The sequence below is a fragment of the Carassius carassius genome, chromosome 12, assembly GCF_963082965.1.
Source record: "Carassius carassius chromosome 12, fCarCar2.1, whole genome shotgun sequence".
In the NCBI taxonomy this organism is placed as follows: Eukaryota; Metazoa; Chordata; class Actinopteri; order Cypriniformes; family Cyprinidae; genus Carassius; species Carassius carassius.
In genome coordinates, this window is record NC_081766.1 from 19,353,030 (window position 1) to 19,374,745 (window position 21,716).

Here is a 21,716-nt window from a genome sequence, read left to right on the forward strand (position 1 = left end):
GTTCATGACGTCACAAACCTTCCATGTTTTTTTTTTATCTCCAACATCTTGGAAATTGCGCAAGCATATCTCATGCTCAAGGATTTAAAAGGCACAGGAGCGCATCCAGGCACTCACATTCTACTCTCTCAACCAGATTACGCGCTTCTGCTTCGGAGTAAGACATTCGACATACAACTTCTGGAATGAATAGACTGATTTGCCTGGTCTTACTTTCAACCTTTTGGATCTTTCCCGGTGAAGGATGTAAGTTAACTCAGCTTTAGCAATGTTAGACTTACATGCTTCTTTCAGAGTTTTGATTGTTCTACACAAATTCAGTCTAACCATGCGTGGAAATAACATTTCGTTTCTTTATGACTCTTTCCTGCAGACGACCCATGCTGTGCACAGCCTTGCCAAAACCAGGGTGTTTGTTTATCTAAGGGTGCTGATGCTTATGAATGTGACTGTACCAGGACAGGATATTATGGTGAAAACTGCACTACCCGTAAGTCTGGCAATGGATTTTTACATAGATGAAAGTTTTACATAAGGGAAAATGTGTATACTCAACACATTTTTTTTTTGCCTTACAGCCGAACTTCTAACATTTGTCAAAGCAAATCTGAAACCAAGACCAAGCATACTGCATCATATTTTAACGCATTATAAATGGATCTGGGACATCATCAACAACATCTCTTTCCTGAGAGATGCTATAATGAGATATATCCTGACATGTAAGTTAAAATAAGTCATTTTGAAGTGGATTCATAGAAAAACTGAACATAATAATAATAATAAAAGACTAAATAAATGTATAAAACTATACTTCTTTCTTTTTTTACAGCAAGGTCTCATTTGGTCAACAGTCCACCGACGTACAATGCAGATTATAACTACAAAAGCTGGGAAGCGTATTCTAACTTGTCCTATTACACCCGCACCCTCGCCCCATTGCCCCTGAACTGCCCTACACCTGATCTCCCAAATGCAAAGCAGGTGGTGGAGAGGGTGCTGGTGAGGAAACAGTTCATCCCTGATCCACAGAGGACCAGTCTCATGTTTGCTTTCTTCGCCCAGCATTTCTCTCACCAGTTCTTCAAGTCAGACTTTAAAAAAGGACCAGCCTTCACCAAAGCCCTGGGCCATGGAGTAAGTACAATTCATTAACCACTGTATTTGGGGAAATTTGACAGCCCATCCAACGTGTATAAGGAACTGCAATGCAATTTCTAAAGGTTCTCTAATGGTTTAGGTGGATTTGGGGCATATTTATGGAGAGACGCTGGAGAGACAACACAAACTTCGTCTATTTAAAGATGGAAAGCTGAAGTATCAGGTTTGTGGACATCAAAACCGCACCCCAAAATGACAATGCTGTCATCATTCACCCACCCTCATGTTGTTTCAAATGTGTATGAATTTCATTATTTTGCAAAGCACAAGAGTGCATTCTGAAGAACCATTTTTGTCCATACAATGAAAGTCAGTAGGGACCAAAACAACACTGGACCCCATTGACTTTCATTCAAGGCATTCTTCAAAATATCATCTTTTATGTTGACGAAAGAAAGTACAGGTTTAGAATGCCATGAGGGTGAGTAAATGATGGCCCAATTAAACTAATATTTTAAAACGGCCAAAAGTATTGCTTGTCGTTTTAATGTGAAAACTTAAATGGAAAAATGTATTTGACTCTTAGGTTGTAGATGGTGAGGTGTATCCTCCGTTGGTGAAGGATGTCCAGGTGGAGATGCACTATCCTCCTCATATCCCAGAAGAACAAAGATTCGCTGTGGGCCATGAGGTCTTCGGTCTGGTTCCAGGTTTGATGATGTATGCTAGCATTTGGCTTCGTGAGCACAACCGTGTCTGTGATATCATGAAGCAAGAGCATCCCGACTGGGACGATGAGAGGATCTTCCAAACCACTCGTCTCATCCTGATTGGTGAGTCTTGGTCGCATCATAGAAAAAAATACAATCTTCAAAACTTTGTAGAGGGATTAAATATTCCAGATTTTTTTCTCCTAGGTGAGACCATCAAAATCGTGATCGAGGACTACGTTCAGCACTTGAGTGGCTACAACTTCAAGCTCAAGTTTGACCCAGAGCTTCTCTTCAGTGAACGCTTTCAGTACAACAACCGCATCGCATCCGAATTCAACACTCTGTATCACTGGCACCCGCTGATGCCCGACAACTTTCAGATCCAGGACCAGGTCTACGGCCACCACCAGTTTGTGTTTAACAACTCGATTTTAACCAAACACGGCATCCGCAACATGGTGGAATCCTTCACCAAACAGACATCTGGAAGGGTGAGTTTCACTTACAGACGGAAAGCTTCTCAGAGAAGTCTCATGTCGTTCCAAATTACTTTCTTTGTTTCTTCTGTGGAACACAAAAGAAGATATTTTGTAAAATGCCATAAAATGAGAGTTACTGGGGTCCAGTGTTGTTTTAGACCCTATTGACTTCTATTCTTTGGACAAACAAAATATCTTTTGTGTTCCACAGTCATGCAGTTTTGGAACAACATGAGAGTGGGTAAATGAAGACGGATGTTCATTTTTAGGTGAATTCTGCTAATGTTTATCTTTTTTTTGTGTGAACAGGTTGCTGGTGGACGTAACCTGCCTGCTGCAGTTCAAGGAGTGGCTGTTAACATTCTGGAGCATTCCAGACAGATGCGGTACCAGTCTTTCAATGCCTATAGGATACGCTTCAACATGAAGCCCTACTCGTCTTTTGAGGAGATGACAGGTAAGATAAACAGTGAATATCACTTAGACAATTGAGAACTGAAGAAAAAACCCTACTATGTGACCTCTTATTTAATTGTAACTTTTTCTGTATGGTAAAACAGGAGACAAGGAGCTGGCAGCTGAAATGCAGCAGCTGTATGGTCACATAGATGCGGTTGAGCTGTATCCTGGCCTTCTTGTGGAGAAACCCAGACCCAACGCTGTGTTTGGGGAGACTATGGTAGAGATGGGAGCCCCCTACTCTCTGAAAGGGCTCTTGGGAAATGCTATTTGTTCTCCTGAATACTGGATGCCGAGCACGTTTGGTGGGAAAGTTGGATTTGACATTGTTAACTCAGCGTCACTGAAGAAGCTGGTGTGCTTGAATATCAACGGGCCCTGTCCGATGGTGTCATTTCAGGTGCCTGATGTGAAATATCAGAGTTCAGAAAACGTGAATTCAAGCTCAGTGCACTCCACACCAAATAATATGAATCCAACGGTTGTCTTGAACGAGCGAAGTTCAGAGCTCTGAAACATTTTGAAAGCCTCATTGCTTTCACTATGATACTTGATGTTATATTATTTATTTATTTATGTATTTAAATGATTTATTTCATTATGTATTTATTGTTTTGTATTTTGTTATTGACTTGCAAAATGCATTGGACATCCAACTGTTGCTAATAATGCACATTTCTTGAATAAAACATTTTGATATTTTGCTTTTTATATATATTTTGTCATTTCATTGTCAGTTATTCTTCTTCAAACAATTACAATGACTCACAATTTAATGCTCAAGCATTTAGCTGAAAAAAAAAGATTAATGAAAAACTCAAAGATTTTTTCAAAAATAAATGAATACCACTTTAGCGAGAATGCATTAAATTGATCAAAAGTGACATTTATTATTTATTTTCTATTTCAATAACATGTCAAATAAATGTGAATTTTTCAGATGCTGCTAAAAAAATCAGCTTTGCCATCAAAGAACTAAAATATATTTGTAAAATATATTAAAATAGGAAATAGTTGTTTTAAATAATAATAATAATAACGAGTATTGGTCCTTTTTACGGTATTTTGCAGCTTTGGTGAGCATAACAAACTTCAAACAAATTTTAAAAATCTTTGCTACCCCAAAATGAACAGCTATGTATTTAAAAAGTCCTACAAATTTTGTCCAATCTCAAAAACTGGACAACAAAATGTATTATGTGTATGATAATACATGTATCATGTATTTGTAAGTGTGCATTCTGCAGAAAACAGATTATATTAAAATAATTGTTTTACTGTTCTCTAATTCTATGGATCGTGCTTAAGTTATGATGTATCATTCATTCTTTGCTTGGCTCTGTAATTCCTGTAACTGCTAAACTTTTCTTACATGACTTTTACTAAAAGACTTTCGAGTGAAACTGCTGAACTTAAATGAACTTGCAAAACAGTCGGTCTGCCAAAAATGAAGCTGCATAAAAAAGTGAAACTCAGTGAAGCTCTTGAGCCAATAGTGATTCAGCAGATCCAACGTCCTCATGATTTTAAAAGACGTGATGCAAACTGACTGAAATGAACCCAGACAAAATAACATGGTGCCACTGAACTGAGTCAACATAAATGGTCAAGCTCCATAATAATCAAGCTGGAAAAACTCTTTTGTACTTTTGTAGTGGGGCAGGAAAATTTGGCATTGGCAACCGATCTGGGGAAGTGGTTTAGTGGTTTAGTTTACTTTTCCCAGACAACAGGGCGAAGCTGAAATGCAGAAGACTGCATGTTCTCTGTGAGAAGAAAGATTCTTTTTTAATACATAGATTTAACATATAAGGGAAGTGTGCACAAATACAATGTTTAGTTTGGGCTATCTAAATATAGACTGCTGACTGAAAAAAATCTCATGGCATCTCATTTATGCTATCTGAGGAAATGAAATGACATTATTGTGCTTAACCTCCTGATTTTGAAACTGCTTATCATAAATCAACAAAGTGAAGTAAATGGTAAAACTGTTTGCACTACAACCCAGTGTGTTCATAATTAAGATAATACATTAAAATAATATGGTAATAAACACCAGTTTGCAATATCAAGCAGCAAAATGCTTTGCACAGCTAAAAATAGCTGGAAGTGTGTGAGACAGGAAGCCAGACATATTTAATTTACAAATGGCTGCACCCACTCTTACGTAAACGTTTTATTTTATTTTATTTACGGGAAAAAAATTAATGATGATTTATTGTTTTTTATTGTTTAGAAAAAAAGCAAAGACAGATACATATGAGCCAATTTCACTGCAATAGAGATGTGTCTGACAACCATAAATGAAAAGAATGCAATGCTCCAAATAAAATAAATGAATTGGAGAAACTGGGTTATTGTACTGAGACAATTCTTTGGGTGTTACTGGGAACAGGAAAAAGGCTCTACAAGCACCAACATGCCAAACAAAAAGCTGTTGAAAAATGTCTTTTTCACTGGTGTGGTGAGCCAAATTACCTACCTGACAGAAGAAAGTGAAACGGATATTTAGTCTAGGTGAAAAGAAGAGCAGAAATCACAAAGGCTTGGATTTCCACCACACACAAAGTTCATAAAGGTTTACAAATCTGTGATGCAATTTAAGTTACGAAATCCACATGCTCACTGCACGTGTGTTCAAATTCGTCAGACCTAACTCAGGATTTGGTTTAGCAACAGTCTCCATTGTGTTTATTGTTTAAATAAGTCATTAAAGGGATAGTTCACCCATAAATGAAAATGTACTCATCCTCAACCTGTTTCAAACTTATGAGTTTCTTTCTTCAGCGGAACATAAAAGAAGCTTGACTTCCACAGTATGGCCATGGGTGTAAAATACACAGGGGATGTGGGGGACTTGTCCCTGCCACATTTAGTTAAACATAAATCCATCCCCCGCACTTTTTTAGGGCAAGTGTGTTCATGCAGAGGTAACAAGATAGTCTATACATGACCTGATGTTTTATTCATTTACAAACCTATTACTAAAAGGCTATCTGAACAGTATGGAGTGCTAAACACTCTCATGTGTATGTTTCATTCATACTGGAAGCAGACGGTGCTTTTGTGCAGAAAGTCCAAAACACGTACACATAGAAGTAATAACTTATGACGTGCCAGGAAATTCCTAATATGGACAAAGGTAGCTATTGCTGCTTTGTTGAGACAATAAATTCACGATTGCGACAATATATGGTTTATATGTGTTTTTTAAGCAATCTCTAATAAATAAAATATGTATAATGCAGTGCTAACTGACAGTTTAGAAATGTCATAAAAATGAAAAATTGTGTTTGTAGAATATATGTGTGTTTTGCTCCCCATGCCCATATTTGGTCCTTCCTGTTCCTGTCCCCGTTTTGTTAATTTGATTCCAGGTGTTCCCTGTTTATTTCTATTGATCCCAGGTGTCTTGTCATGTGCATAAATAGTGTTCCCTGTATTTAAATCAGCGTGTGGTATTGTTTGTCTACATGAGTTTTCCTTGTTATAATTAAACTTCTCTGGCTTGATCGTCTCCCCTTGTGCCGCACTCCACTCAGTAGGAGACCGTGACAGATGTCAAGTATTTCATTTCTTAGTCAGTTAAAAGTAAGAGCTAAGAAAAATATTAATAAATGAAACCCGTAAATTAGACAAAAAATCGATTACACATTACATATTACATTTGTAGCTTATATATAAAAAATTTATAAGCATGTGATACAGTCATAAGCATGTTGACACTATGATTTACACAGTATGATTTGTATCCATGGCAACATACACGTACATCCCAGATGTTCACATTCACAGATTCTGGTTTAGATCAATTCCACCTGAAGCTCACTCAATACACTGCTATTACTGTTCACAGATTGTGAAACAGATTGTTTATAACAGGTGAGTATTAATTGCCATCAGACATTGATTTAAAGTTTCTGTTTGGATGCTGTCAAGGACAAGAATCAGGTGTAAACATGCCTGGTTGTCTGTTATTATCTTCTGTTGGACATTGGCTTGCCATAGAAATGTGTTTGGAAAATATTGCTGAGCCAGTGTGAAAAAGATATGTGAACATGAAGGCCTTGTGCACGAATGATTCGATAATACATATTATGTAATTGTAATATATATATTTTGTACAAATATATTTTCATAAATTAAAGGAACAACAAATATGAATACAAAGCTCTGACTGTTACTTCACCTTTCAAATGAGGTAGTAGATTCAATTTAATGGGGTCATTAACTGCATTTTTTTAATTTTATTATTTTATAATGTTCCCCGAGGTTCACTTGTAATGTTAGTGTGATTTAAAAAAAAAAAGATTTTAGAAGTAATAGGCTATTTACACACACACACAGACAGAGAGAGAGAGACTGCATGGATCAGTGAGGCTGTTTTTTTACTAAACATTAAAAAAAAAAAAAAAACCTTTTTTTGATACGTTTTAATGAGTTGATAAGTTTTCAAAGACTTCTCTGTCATATGATGGTTGTGCATAATCATCCCCTCTGTACAGGTGGTCTGAACGCTCACTTGGTGTCTTTTCCAGCAACAGATGTTTCCATTCCCAGTCTTGTGCCAGATTCCTGTTGTGCATCCAGCCAAAGTGCCGACCCCAAATGCGTAGACAGAGACAAAACCCTAATTCAGAAATTCCAGCTCCACACGCACAGACCATCAGGTTTAATGAATCATTCTGTCTTCTGGCTTGACTCATTACAGAAACAAAAAGTACAGTAATCAGAACAGCTACAATCCGGTTTACAGTAAACCATGAGTCAGTGGAAGAAATATGTTTAAGGATCATTATTTTTGTTTTCCTTACAGGTAAATAGAAACAACAGCCGGTGTAACAAAGCAGATTTGTGGCATTCACAGAAAGCCCTTTTATACTTTTTAAAACTGTAGTGAAACAATTCGACTTAAATGTTTGTGTGAAAGTGATCAGTGACATCACTTTGAGCTGCGCAGTGGGAGTATGAGTTGATTTAATCGAAGGAAGAGATCTTGAGGTTTACACTCGGCTCAAAACAAATAAACAGAACTGTGTCCTTAGCCACAGGCCTTGCTTAAGCAGTTTTAAAAAAGTGCCGGATCTGAGCTGAAGAGAATTGATAATCTAGATAACTTTTACCCTAAAAGCCCTCACATCCGGTAAAAACACACCCACTCACTCATCAACTGGGTCTGCTTTTTATGAATCAAACCAGAAATGCAAATATTGAACTGAGAATAGAGACTGAAATGCAACTTATAAGTAACTGAATTGGAGTAAAAGAGCTGGTCAATATCTAATTTTGGTGACTATATTACTTAAGACATTGTGACTGATTTCAGGGATGTATATAAACAGATATAAGAAGTGTACACAGGTGTAGAGGTCTTTGACCACTTCATTTTGTTTTGCTTCACTCTGTATATTTGGCTTATAAACAATGTTTCTTGTGGTGGTGATACTACTTTAAATGTCCTGTTTCCTGTTCCTGTTTGGTTAATTCAAATGTCATAGGTCATTTCCAAGGCTCATATTACAACAATTATTAAAAAAGAAAAATTGAAATCAACACCAAATAGCTACTCTAATAAATAGTTTCATTAAATCATATTTTGAGGCTCTTAAACTCTTAACTCTCAAATGACCTCAACCTTAAATATAGAGGTGCTTCTATTTAGTGCTTTCTTATTTAATACAATTTGAGTAAAAAAATAATTGAATAAATTATGTAAATATTTTTCAAAATCCTTTTTCTTTCAAGGTTTAAATTAGATCTCGAATCCCTGATTGTCAGTTTGAAACTCACTGAACTGAAGTGTATGAATGATTTAAAGGTCCCATTTTTCATGCTTTTTTGAAGCTTTGATTGTGTTAACAGTGTGTAATATAACGTGTTCATGTTTCGCATGTAAAAAAATTATTAATTAGTATTTTTCACACAATTCACCTATCTGTATACCGCTGTTTTCACTGTCATAAAAACGGGCTGATGTCTTCCTTGTTCTATGAAGTCCCTCCTTCAGAAATACGTAACGAGTTCTGATTGTGCCAGTGGTTCCTTTGTTGTGATTCGACAGTAGCTTAGCGCACGCTGCCATCCTGGAAACGCGATTGGGCTAGTTTTGGACTAGTTTTGAGAAGCAAGTGGGCAGGATTTTTTTTGAAAACCTGGCAATCCTGCAATACTGCAGTTGATTTTTCCTATTGGATGTTTATGGTGGTACGTGACGTAAGCGGTGGCAGGTGACGTAAGCAGTTTCCAGCTCACCACGCCCCTTGGTATGAGCTACCATGCCCTCGGCAGTATAAAACCATCTTGTTTCGTCAAAATCACTAAAGTGAGTCAGGAGTTGGAATTGCGAGTATTGAAAATAACCAGGATAGACTATTATAGTATCTATCTATACTTATTTAGATTATTTCGTGTAGCCTATGTAGTTAATTAGCATAGTTGTTAGTGGAACGTTAGTATTGTTAGAAGCATAGTTAGTAGCATGGTATTGCATCAGTTAGGATAGCTTCAAGTTGGCGTAGATTTATCTGTATGTAGTACAGTGGTCAGGATGGTACGTATGTGTAGTGTTACTGGTTGCGACAGCACTGCTGGACTGCATAGTTTTCCAGCAGACTTTAAAATTAGGCGCCAGTGGTTGCATGCACTTGACCTGGAAGACCGCGAGTGCCCGCCTAGAGCTGGAGTGTGCAAACTGCATTTTACGCGGAATTGCTTCTCCAACGCAATGGAGGAGGAAATGGGCTTCGCCACACAGCTCGTGTGAAAAGCAACGCGGTGCGTTAAGACCGCAGTTTGAGCCAGCGGCTCGAACTGATATGGCTCAGGCCACAGACACCTCGACATCCTCCACTTCAGGTGAATGTGGGGGAGAAAAGTCCTCTACTTCAAATGAATGCTCTGTCGCAAAGCTACTTGCGTCACTACAGTCACTCTCAATTTTAGCCACTCAGACAGCAGCTGTCAATCATTCCGTCACTGCGGTTCTCAGGTTCACGCCCCACGCACTCAGCCCCGCCCTCGGTTCATCCCCTCTATCTCCGCTGTGCTCTGCCCACTTTTCAGCATTTTTCAAAAATTGCCAGTGGGTGGAGTCAGGCTCTGACCAGGGGTTTAGTTACCCTTTAACAAAGCTAAACAGTGTTGCCCTTTGTGTAATAAGTTACAGAAACTGTTAAACGGCATGGCGACATGGCGACAAACACAAACGCAACTCTTCCTCTTCTCAGTCGGAGCGCAACAAGACCACGCCCCCTTTATTGTGTATTCATGTGGGCGGAGGTTAGTCAAAAAACTGTTTTATTGACGTCATTACTGCAGGAAGTAGAGGGATGTAGTCCAAACGGGTCGTTTTTTGTAGGCGAATTCTGTTAAATAAAATATCTCGCTTGGCATTGAACTTTGAGCTTTAGGATTTTACAGATATTATTTATACTCTAACAACAACATTACACACTAACTAAAGTTTAAAACATGGGATCACGAAGAACGGGACCTTTAAACTATGAACTTTTATGGCCTTCAGCAAGCAACAATGACTTAACTGGTAATCATATAGCAATGTTGCCATTAGCTATTTTTAAAAGAAGTATTGTGAAATGCTGTGTGTTGAGAAAAGTGTCTAGTCTGTTGTCTTCCTCTGAACTCATACAGTGGGTGAAACTCAACTCATTATCAGAGAGAACCTGCTGGTGACCTGAAACCTATGTGTATGACAAATTTGATAGTCTGTCAAAAAGAAAAACTACATGATGATGTCGTTCTACATCTTAAACACCAAATTAATTTATGCCAGAACTGTCAAATCTTGTGCATTAATCATTAATTTGTCATAGTTGCGGTCCAGTGATGTCAGTACAAAACTAAATGATGTGTACATTTTCACCTGTTATACTTTACACAATCACAGTGATGTTACTGTTGAAATCTATGATGTAGGTGATCTGTATGTGATAATGACAGCTCTGTTACTGCTTTGCATGTTGTAGCCATTCTGTGACTTATCAATCATTGTTTGTCATACAGTAGGTGTTGTGATATCATGTTAAATCTCATTTCGTGTTAAATGCGTGCTAGATGGATTTGACAAGCACAATATTTGAATCTCACAAAGATTGTACTCCATGTACTAATGGAGATGTGCTAAAACAAAAAACAAACAAACAAACAAAAAACTTTTAATTAATCTCAGACATGCTCACAAAAAGTAAACTGGCACAGAAGTTATTTCATTTCCCTCTAGTGAAACAGGAGTTATTCCCTTGAAGATTAGCCCATGTACATAAACTTCCATTTGCCCTTATGAAAAAGAAGTTTATTCAAGCGTGCTATTAGTACTTCTTTTAAACAAAAAAAATAGGAAAGTATGCTTTTAGTTTACTTTTTATGTACTTTATGTAATCCTCAGGAATATACTTAAAATGACATGTAAGTATACTAGACTTATACTTACAAAAAGTTTAAGTATATTTGAGCTATACTTGTGCTCCTAGAATCCGTGTTTTCTTTGTTATACGGTAGAGAGCGCTAGTACACATGTTCTGCACAGAATTTAAAGGGATAGTTCACTTTCAAATAAAATGTTGGTATGTTTTAGCTTACCTCAATGACATCCAAGATGTAGGTTTCTTTGTTTTTCTGCAGTATTTCCCATTTTGATATTTTTAGGTCAAACCGTTCTTGTCTGTGACTCATATAATGAAGGTCTATGGTCACCACCTCAAAGAGCATGCACAGAGGAGTCCAAATTAAACAATTCCCCATCGTAAGTACATTGATGACCTAAGACACGAAACGAGCAGTTTGTGTAAGAAAGCGAACAGTATTTATATCGTTTTTACCTCTTGTCAGTGATGGAGTACTCGAGTCCTGGACTCGGACTCAAGTCCGACTCGAGTCACTATTCTTTGGACTCGAGTCCAACTCGAGACTCCATTCTCTGGACTCCTGACTCGACTTGGAAATTTTTACATTTTAAGTACCTTTAAAATACAGTGTCCTGTAAAATCCAGGATATCCATGGCTTTTTTCTTCAGTGGAAAATAAATTATGTTTTTTAAGGAAAACATGTCAGGATGTTTTCTTCATATAATGGACTTCAATGCCTACCAACTCAGTTGGTTGCTATTGTTTATATAATGGAAGTAAACACATGCTTTTGATGGCGTCGTAAAGCTGCAAAGTGTATATGTCATATCAGTAAATAAACTCCCTTTGCAATCGTGACGGTGTAATTTTTGTTTAATGTAGAACCTCTTTAATACATTTTATCAGTTCTTTTGAAGGTCCCAGAGTGGAGACATTTAGGCACTGGGAGCTCGAGACTTGACTCAGACTCGAATACGGGACTCGAGCTCTGGTAATGGTGACTCGACTTGGACTCGACTCGGACTCTTCTTTGGTGACTCGGACTTGGACTCGACTCGGACTCTTCTTTGGTGACTCGGACTTGGACTCGAACACTGGGACTCGAGACTCGACTTGGACTCGACAGTTGGTGACTCGACTACAACACTGCCTCTTGTACACAACCACGTCCAGCTGATCTGAGGGCGCGAGTGCTTACTGATGTGACGTGCGCGCGTGCTCTGGCTTAGTCTGCGCAAGTGCGGAAAGCGCCCGAAGTGATCTCTCGCGCATGAACGTCACTCATTGTTTACTGTTTACCACACGATACACCAAAAATCTTCACTGTCTGAAATATAATGCAGTAATTGTAATTAATTAATTTGTTTATAATGCATCCTATAATCGTTGTGATTATAATAAAAATACAACACATTACTCACTCTATTGACAGTGTGCCATTGGGTCCCTCTGCCATTGGATGTCGCCTCCAGTTTATACGTGGCAAACTAAACACAACGTGCAAAACGCTGTGTCTCAACAGCGGAGAAAACTCAGGATCTTCAGTCAGACAGGTGTGTGATGCGATACTGTCAATGTCCTCGTCGTCGTCTTGTAGTTGTGGCCTTGCTATGTTCCATTCATGACAACATACTGTATGCTCTCCACTTCTGTTGGCATCTCACAACACTTGCTACTAAAACACCACCAATTTTGAGGCTTGAAGACGTGCTGCTGCAGCGGATCGTTCCTGAGTACTTGATCTGTGTATTCTGGTTCAAATAAATATTGTTGTGAAAAAAATGAAACATTGTCTATGGATAAATTGAAATCGTCTTCCATTGTTATTTTCTGTACATCTAAATATGTTTAGATCTTCACAGTGAAAGGTAACACTTCCGAAATCTCTGTGTAAACCATAGACAGTAAGTGTAAACAAGGGCTGCATCCGAAAACTGAAAAATGCTGCCTTCGGAGGTCGCATTCCAAGGTAGGAAGGCATCAAGGCACGTCCGAAATCAATGTCAGCTTCATTTCCTGTCTCCTGAGATGCCTTCATCTGGCCGGTTTTTGAAGGCAACATAGATGTATCCTTCGCTGCATTCGATATTCCACAATCCTGTGCGTTCCATTCTGTGACAGTTGAGCCAAAAAATAAAGATGGTGTCTGAAAGTTGCGATCGGTGGTCAGTTTGTGTGTAAATGTATGTTTCTGAACAACGTTTTCCACTTTTTATGTAATTTCTAGCAAGAAATCAATATTGCAGTAATGAAATATCCACTTAGTTATCACCAAATCTCTCTATATTTTGCCGTAGATCATTAAACCATTACTCTGCCTCAGAAGCCTGTCCGAAATCAGTTTCATGAGGTGCCTTCGGGCAAAAACGCTGCCTTTAAAGTCACTGCCTGATTAGACAGCAAGGCAGCAAGTCACCTGCCTAAGTTTTCGATTGCAGCCAATGAGTGATGTTCATGCGCGAGAGATCATTTCCGGCACTTTCCGCGCTTGCGCAGACTAAGCCAGAGCGCGCGCATACGTCACATCAGGAAGCACTCGCGCTCTCAGATCAGTTGGATGTGGTTGTGTACAAGAGGTAAAAACGATATAAACATGATGGTGATGGTGATGATATAAATGTTCATTTTCTTACACAAACTGCTCGTTTCGTGTCTTAGGTCATCAATGTGTACTTACAATGGGGAATTGTTTAATTTGGACTCCTCTGTGCATGCTCTTTGAGATGGTGACCATAGACCTCCATTATATGAGTCACAGACAAGAACGGTTTGACCTAAAAATATCAAAATGGGAAATACTGCGGAAACAAAGAAACCTACATCTTGGATGCCCTTGAGGTAAGCTAAAACATATCAAAATTTAATTTGAAAGTGAACCATCCCTTAAAAAAAAAAAAAAAAAAAACAAGTCAAGAGAGAACTACTAGAACACTGATATTTGTATACTTGCTACATAAAGTATACTTAAAAATATACTTGAACTTAAGTATACTTTATAAAATAAACGATGTAAACTACTTTTTGGTAAGGGTATCCATAATTTTAGGATCAGAAAACGATTTTCTCAACTTAATCTTACTTTGGTGTAAAGGTAATTATAAATCATTTTTAAACTGGAGAACTTAAGTGAAATATATTTTTCTTTTACATTTGCAAAATCTCACAAAACAACATAAAACATTCAAATCAATTCAAGCTAAGTAAAGTCACCTTTATTTGTTTAGCACTACATACAATACTGATTGTGTCAAAGCAGATTTACAGTGTCAAACAGGAAAGTACTTTTTGAGTACATAACAGTGAGTCATTTTCCCTAAAGCTAAGTAAGTTAAGTGATGATTCAGTGATGTCATCATCCAGCTCTCTTCCAATAGTGTCTGTGCAATCAGTCAAGCGTCCCCAACTAAGTAAGTCAAAGGCGACAGTGGCAAGAAACCAAAACTCCATCGATGACAGAAATAGAGAAAAAACCTTGAGAGAAACGAGGCCAGTTCTCCTCTGACCAGATGAAACCAGCATGGCGTGGATTATTTCCAGGTCAGATTGTGCAGAGGATTCCTCTGGTTCCTGTGGTCTTGTGCCAATGATCATCAAGGTGACAAGGTTTTAGCAGGGTTTCTGTCTCTAGGGCTCATCTTATTTGACATGGTCTCCACTGACATTCGGGGCTGTAGAGGTCGTCTCAGGACAGTGCAATATGCATCCAAAACATCACAGCAGTTTATGGCAATTATTAAAAAGATTTAAACTTTTATTGTACTCTCAGGGCATGTTTCTAAGATCATATACAGTACATTTTATTTCGATGTGTTCAGACAATGTCAAAAAAGCATCCTTACTTCCTTTTTGTCGCTTTTACCATCCAGTTTGGAATATTAAAAATGTTTTAATAATTTTTTCCTTTATGGTCTGAAGATCCTAATCAGTTTGCTATATTTCACAACATAAACAATATATATATATGAACCATATTTAGTTAAAAAAAATCACATGGTTACTAAGTCATACGGAAGTAAGCATTCCTGGTGGGTGAGGATTACTTAAAAAAATCCAGGACAATCCAGCACTAACGTCTGTTTAAACTGTCATTTCCGCTGCAGATTATGATAAAACCATATGAGGTCATCCTGAGAAACACTCACACGTGTTGTTGTTTCAGTGTAGAGCAAGTCTGCCTGGATTGTAAAAACTTTCACTTCTTACACAACAGGCTGTCTGACTCCTTTAGCTGTGCCGGCCCGTGTCAGGTGCTTCTGGACTGCTGGTAACACAGTAACTGCATTACTATGGTGGTTTATGTTTTAAAGTATAAAGCAGATTTGTTCACATAGTTTGTTTTATTATAACATTATAGAATTTCATAATAAATATGGTTATAAAATCTAAAATACAAAAATGCTTCATATGGTTGCTGAAATGTTATCACATTTGAAATAATTTTAAATGTCTGGCAACCACAGCTGCCATATTTTCTTTTAAATCTAACAGAATAAATGAACATTAACATGCTCAGTTTTTTATATGCACATTATTATACCAAAGTTTGGACACAAACTGAATTTATGCTTCTCATGGACCTGAAAGACTTTTTATTCACATACATCTAAATGCTTTATATTTTATATATATATATATATATAATTACCTCATGAAGTTGAGGTTAAAGTAGAATAGTGTGCTCAAAGCTGTGATCTATGTACTGTAGGTCATAGAGGTATTTGTTTATAGTAGACTTATCAAGAAGAAAAAGTTAAACAATGTGTTATGCAACACAGTACCCAAGTACTAAGTGTGTCAAATAAAGGGCGTAAATACCCCGAAGAAATTATTGTGCAAACAGCTGGTTGGCAGATTGCCCTGCTTAGATAAAGCATGAGTCTGCTAATATAACATAATACTGTAGTTGCTGGGAAATCTCTCTGCTGCCCATTCAGACAGCAGCTTATGAAACCTTTAAGACATTTTAATGGATTTTACCACCATCTGGTGATGCATGAAAAACTAAATTTTTGCTAACTGTTTCCTTACTAATTTACTCTTTGTGTCCCATCGCAGAGGGTGAGAGAATGTAAAGTAAGCTGAAATTAGATAAGGACATGGAACAACATGTTAGAATCACACAAGTCATGTGCAGACAGGAAGGGATCAGTCTGTACACCAAGTACCTTACCCAGGTGTCATAACGCTTCACATTCATGTCATGACATGATTTTTAGATATGTAATTGCCAGCAAACTTTATGAAGATGAAAAACACATTATGAAATTACGGTCCCCATACCATTTTCAGTTATTCATTATAGCTTGATAATGCTAAAATTAAAACTAAATAATACAATAAAATTTCTTTAATAGAGAATGTCCTCACAAAAAAATCTCAGAATTGTTTAGTTCAGTTAAACATACTAGTTACTACTAAACTAATTAAACAAACCTAACCTAAAAACACTTATCACACTAATGATAACTTAAAAAAACACATCAAACCACTAAATAAATGTTTAATCCTTTCAACATAAAGGACAACTAAACGTACAGATCCTCATAATTTCCCATGTTTTGACCAACCACATAAAATGAAATGATTCAAGCACAAGGGATTATGGGTATTCCCACCATGCCAGACACATTGCTTCTCCAGTAGATATTAGGTGCCACAATACAGTTTTATAAGCTTTACTGAAAGCAAACCAGAACTGTTTAATTTACAGGTAAATACAGTATTGCAGTGTGTGTGTGTGTGTGAGACAAACTAGAAGCTGGATTTCTTGAACTGTAAGTGCCAGGCTGTGCTTTGTCTATTTATGTCTCTCTGTGACGGGCTTCTTTAATTCCTCTACTGTAACTCCATTACATCACACCGTATTATTTCTCAGATGTAACCATGATGTCCATGGCATTATTATCAGAGACAGTACACAGCAAAGGCAGGTAGTCAAAGCAAACACTCAGGTAAGAATGACATTCCTCTGACTATTCTGTTGTTTACTATACATACTGTACATTAACACTAACAGATTGCAAATATTGAAATGCGTAATGATCACTTAAGCATGGTTTTTCTGAGATACTGTAGTTCTTTCAGGTGTTATACTGTATATACAGGATGCTCAAACAATAGAAAAAATAAATAACCTCTTGAACAATATATTTCACATAAACAACTGCTGAGAAATATGTTTCTCGTAAATAAATAATGTTTAATTATGCAGTTTTTGGTGTTTAGGTGTATAATACTGCAAAAACATATCTAAATCTTGCCTTCGATAGACCTGCTGTGCATGAATCCTGCAACTAGCACTTTTGCTAATGGAACTTGTTGATGTGAATGAAAATCTGAGGTAAAATAGAGGGATGACAAAGCAATCTGAAGGAGCTGGATTGAACAAGATTACTTCTGACGTATTTCTGAGTATGTCTTGATCGTAGAATCCAGTTGATCAGCACAATTCTTTGCTAAGATCATGCACAATGGTAGTGTTCTGTGAAAACCACATAAATGCAGGTGGTTTGTTAAGATTGAGATGCTCAACATATTCATATACCATATTCAGGTGTGTATATGTGTAACATTAGTATAATATTAAGTACATAAGTACAGCACTTTAAAATGCAAGAAAACAGGAGCACTGTGGGCAAACCCATTAGTCACAACAATATAATCTGATCGTAATTCTAATCCAAGAAAGTAATCTGCTAATTCCGCCTCAACCTGGATAATTGTAACATAATCTGACAGTGTCAAGAGCTCATGCAGCAGAAATAAAATCTAAATTGGTTACATTAGAATAACTGCACAAGTGTAACTGATTGTGACATAAAACTTCCCATTTGTTTGTTCATCTCATATAGTCTGGAAATATAAAATGGAGTGAGAAAATATCAACCAGGGCAGGTCATTTCTTAGAGGAGTTGCTCATTATGGGCAAATCCAGATGGAGCAACAATTTATTATTATTCTTCCATCCTTAAACTGAAACCACAAGCACAAATAAATTAATAAAGGCTCATAGGAACTGTAATTTCTATCATCAGCTCTCCTAGGAGGATTCATCATGTCAGGTTCACCTGAGATTGAGGAACTACCAGCAACACAAACAGGTGAAAAAAGATTGAATCGGTGATATTGAAACAAAGAAAGATCTAGGTTATAGAGTATCACTCTGATTGCAGAACACATCCTGCTAACATCCCTTACGAAAAAATAAAGTTTCATTAAGCGTGCTATTAGTATACTTCTTTTGAACTAAAAATAGGAAAGTATGCTTTAAATTTACTTTTTATGTACTCCTCTTTTATTTAAGTATACATTTAAGTATACTTGACTTACACTTACAAAATTTATATATATCTAAATATATTTGAGCTATACTCCTAGAATCTGTGTTTTCATTATTATACAGTAGAGGGCTCTACTGCACATCTTCTGCACAGAATTTCCAAAGAAACACAAGTAAAGAAGAAAAAAGAAACACTAGATTGTAACAAATGTAATCTAACATGATTATCTGACATGAAACAGCATCAAAACTGTAACGTTGTGGAATAAAATGTAGATGTACAGTCAAGCTAAGGTGTTGATCGACTCCATCTACATATTGATTGTCATTCTGAATCCAATTCATAGTCTTTTTTTCAACTTTTTGTTCAAAATGTTATTTCTTTATTTTTTTATGAAACTTACCCACATTAAAGTGTTTTAAAAAAGAATGCAGGAAGCTAGAATAAAATTGTTTTGTTTACAAGCAGACCCTGTTCTTTCCTTGGATGTTTTGTATGTTCAGATATTCCTATAACAAAATATATATAAATTAAAACCTAAATAGGGACATAGTAGTATACATAAAGTATGATCTACAGTTCACTTAAATAAAACTTATGAGTATACTTGTAGTATAAAACTACTAAACTAGTAGTTTACAAAGACTATACTTTAAAGTGTACAAAGTATTTAATTAGTAAACTATCAGTATACATGTAAGTTCACATTTAGTATAATTGTAGTACAAACTATGAACATAGAGGTAAACTAGTTGTGTACTCAAAGTTTGCTACTGTCATACTTAAAGTATACTTAAAAGTATATTTTAATATACTAGAAAGTGGGCCAATTTAGTCCCAAGGAGTATTGAAACAGTACACTTACAAGAATACTACTAGAACACTGATATTTGTATACTTGCTACATAAAGTATACTTAAAAATACACTTGAACTTTACTTAAGTATACTTAGTAAAATAAATGAAGTATACTACTTTTTGGTAAGAGATCTATTCATTATTCACACTAATGATGAGGTAATACTGGAGATTTCCCTCATTATGCTGTGATACACCCAAGATTAGCTGTAATTAAAGGCTGCAGTCTGGAAACTGATTTCAACTTGATTTATCCAACAACCGACTGACTAAAAGGACAAATTCAGATCTTAAATGACTAAAAACCATTGCATCTCAGGGCCCAAAGGTGTGATCCATGACTGGAGAAAGTTCAAACTTGAGAGTGAGGACCATGAAAGCGTCCCTTCCAACAAGAGAGAGCTCCTCAGACAGATGTCCAACCCCAAATCCAGTAAAGACGACACCCAGGAAAAAGTCTTGCACAAGGTAACAGTGAAAAATTCCCAACTGACATCTACACAAAGATAACAAGCACAAGAATGTGAGTCGTTTTAATTCCAAACCCATCCCATCATTATAGCATACCAGTCAAATGCACACAGCTACTCATTCTGTATAATTGATATTTTCCACTTTTTAAAATGATAGTGAAGTCATCAAAACTCTGAAATGAGGTCAAATTATGCAGTGATTAAAACAATTTAAGTAAATCTTCCTGAGGTAACCATAGTGCCTAATAAATTGTGTTGACTACATTTCTAACGGTTTTTAAATAAATGTTTTTACATTTATTTGATCGACAATAAATATCTGTGATGAAATTATTCTCATATGCTGATTTGCTACTCAAGAAACATTTATTATTATTATCAATGTTGAAAACACCTGTGCTGCTTAATATTTTTCCATGAAAACCACAATATGTATTTATTTAGTCATTGTGGAAACCACAAAACATTTTTGAAGGATTCTTCGATGAACAGAAAATTCAACACAACATGTAAGCGAAACAGAAATCATTTGAAACACTTTTGATCAATTTAATGCGTCCTTGCTAAATTAAATTATTAATTTCTTTGTAAAAAAAAAAAAAACGTAGTGACCCCAAATTGAATTGTGAATGCTTTTCCTTCAAACAAAACAGAAAAAAAGAAAGGAATTCATACATAAACACAATTTATAATGTACAATTAACTAGTTTTTTAAAGATAATCAGAATCATTTCAGAATCAATTCATAGAAGTTTGTCCAGTATTTGCTTCGCACTTTAATTAAAATTGGTGTGTTGCTTTGTCTGCCCACATGCAGATGAGCGTTCAGGAGTACGAAATGATCCAAGAAGAGGATGAAAGGTGTCTGCATAAGTTTCGTAGGCAGTGCATGCAGGAGATGCACGAGCACCTGAGTTTTGGGCCTAAATTCGATGTGGTGTATGAGTTGGATAGTGGGGAGGCCTTCTTGGATGTCATCGAGAAAGAGCACCACCTAACTCTAGTGGTTGTGCACATCTATGATGATGGGATCAGAGGATGTGACGCTCTTAACAACTGCTTGACTTGCCTGGCAGCAGAGTATTCTACTGTCAAATTCTGCCGAATCCGAGCATCTGCCACAGGGGCAGGTGAGCGTTTTTCAGACGACGTTCTGCCCGCTCTACTGGTGTACAAGGCCGGAGAGCTGCTGGGCAACTTCATGTCTATCACAAAGCACCTGAATGAGGAGTTCTTCGCCCTGGATGTGGAGAACTTCCTAAATGAGTACGGTCTGCTGCCAAAGAAAGAGTTTGCAGCTGGCCCCGAGGGGGACGAGAATGCTGACGTGGAATGATCGAGGAAATTCAAAGGGTGGAAATGAATTACATTAGTCAACCTTGTTTCAGAGATAGATCTGAGTAGTAATGACGCTGTGACTACTGGGCCATGACTCCAACAAACACACACACCTGTAGCACGTGATTTACAGCAGTTAAATACGCCAGTGTTATCAAAGGCATACATTCATGATCATTTCATTTGCCAGCGTTCCCACAATTTTTGATGAATGAGTTTCCATTCATTTTCTATGCCCTTTATAGTAATTTGTGATGACTTGATAAGGATTTTTTCAAACCATTTAAATTAAGATCAACTAATTCTGACTGATTTATGAAGCAGTTTTTCCATGAACAAACTATGGACAAGTTTTTTTTATTTATTTCAAATTAACTCTGCATTAAAAATGCAGGGTTTGCACAAAAATATTAAGCAGCACAACTGTTTTCATAACTGACATTAAGAGGAAGTGTTTTGTAAGCATCAAAACAGCATATTAATGATTTCTGAAGGATCATGTAACACTGTAGTAATGGCTGCTGCAACTTCAGCATTGCCATCACAGAAATAAATTACACTTTAAAATACATTAAAACTGATTTGTTAATTTTTTGCTCAATGTGACTGTTTTATTGTATTTGATCAAATATTGACATTGATCAAATA

General features: G+C 36.8%; 2 protein-coding genes across 3 annotated transcripts; both read left to right on the forward strand.

Annotated features, from left to right (window-relative positions):
* Nucleotides 1–86: 86 nt before the first annotated feature.
* Nucleotides 87–3,459, forward strand: LOC132155055 (prostaglandin G/H synthase 2-like). Its single transcript, XM_059563828.1, has 9 exons — nucleotides 87–246; nucleotides 374–490; nucleotides 579–722; nucleotides 833–1,137; nucleotides 1,241–1,324; nucleotides 1,688–1,934; nucleotides 2,019–2,305; nucleotides 2,603–2,750; nucleotides 2,854–3,459. Exons 1-9 carry the CDS (start codon nucleotides 186–188, stop codon nucleotides 3,264–3,266), a joined length of 1,806 nt encoding a protein of 601 aa, XP_059419811.1. The 5' UTR covers nucleotides 87–185; the 3' UTR covers nucleotides 3,267–3,459.
* Nucleotides 3,460–16,931: 13,472 nt separating this feature from the next.
* Nucleotides 16,932–21,352, forward strand: LOC132155056 (phosducin-like). Of its 2 annotated transcripts, XM_059563829.1 has the most exons (4): nucleotides 16,977–17,070; nucleotides 18,154–18,219; nucleotides 19,577–19,725; nucleotides 20,548–21,352. In XM_059563829.1, exons 2-4 carry the CDS (start codon nucleotides 18,174–18,176, stop codon nucleotides 21,064–21,066), a joined length of 714 nt encoding a protein of 237 aa, XP_059419812.1. In that variant the 5' UTR covers nucleotides 16,977–17,070; nucleotides 18,154–18,173; the 3' UTR covers nucleotides 21,067–21,352. The 2 variants fall into 2 exon arrangements, with proteins under 2 accessions (XP_059419813.1, XP_059419812.1); XM_059563830.1 differs by lacking the exon at nucleotides 18,154–18,219 and having other exon boundaries at nucleotides 16,932–17,070.
* The last annotated feature ends 364 nt before the right edge of the window (nucleotides 21,353–21,716 follow it).

Coding starts and splice junctions, on each gene's coding strand:
- LOC132155055 (XM_059563828.1), top strand. CDS start 186: ATGAATAGACTGATTTGCCTGGTCTTACTTTCAACCTTTTGGATCTTT. Junction 247..373: donor GATCTTTCCCGGTGAAGGAT/GTAAGTTAACTC, acceptor TCTTTCCTGCAG/ACGACCCATGCTGTGCACAG. Junction 2,751..2,853: donor GTCTTTTGAGGAGATGACAG/GTAAGATAAACA, acceptor ATGGTAAAACAG/GAGACAAGGAGCTGGCAGCT.
- LOC132155056 (XM_059563829.1), top strand. CDS start 18,174: ATGTCAGGTTCACCTGAGATTGAGGAACTACCAGCAACACAAACAG. Junction 18,220..19,576: donor ACTACCAGCAACACAAACAG/GTGAAAAAAGAT, acceptor ATTGCATCTCAG/GGCCCAAAGGTGTGATCCAT. Junction 19,726..20,547: donor AGGAAAAAGTCTTGCACAAG/GTAACAGTGAAA, acceptor GCCCACATGCAG/ATGAGCGTTCAGGAGTACGA.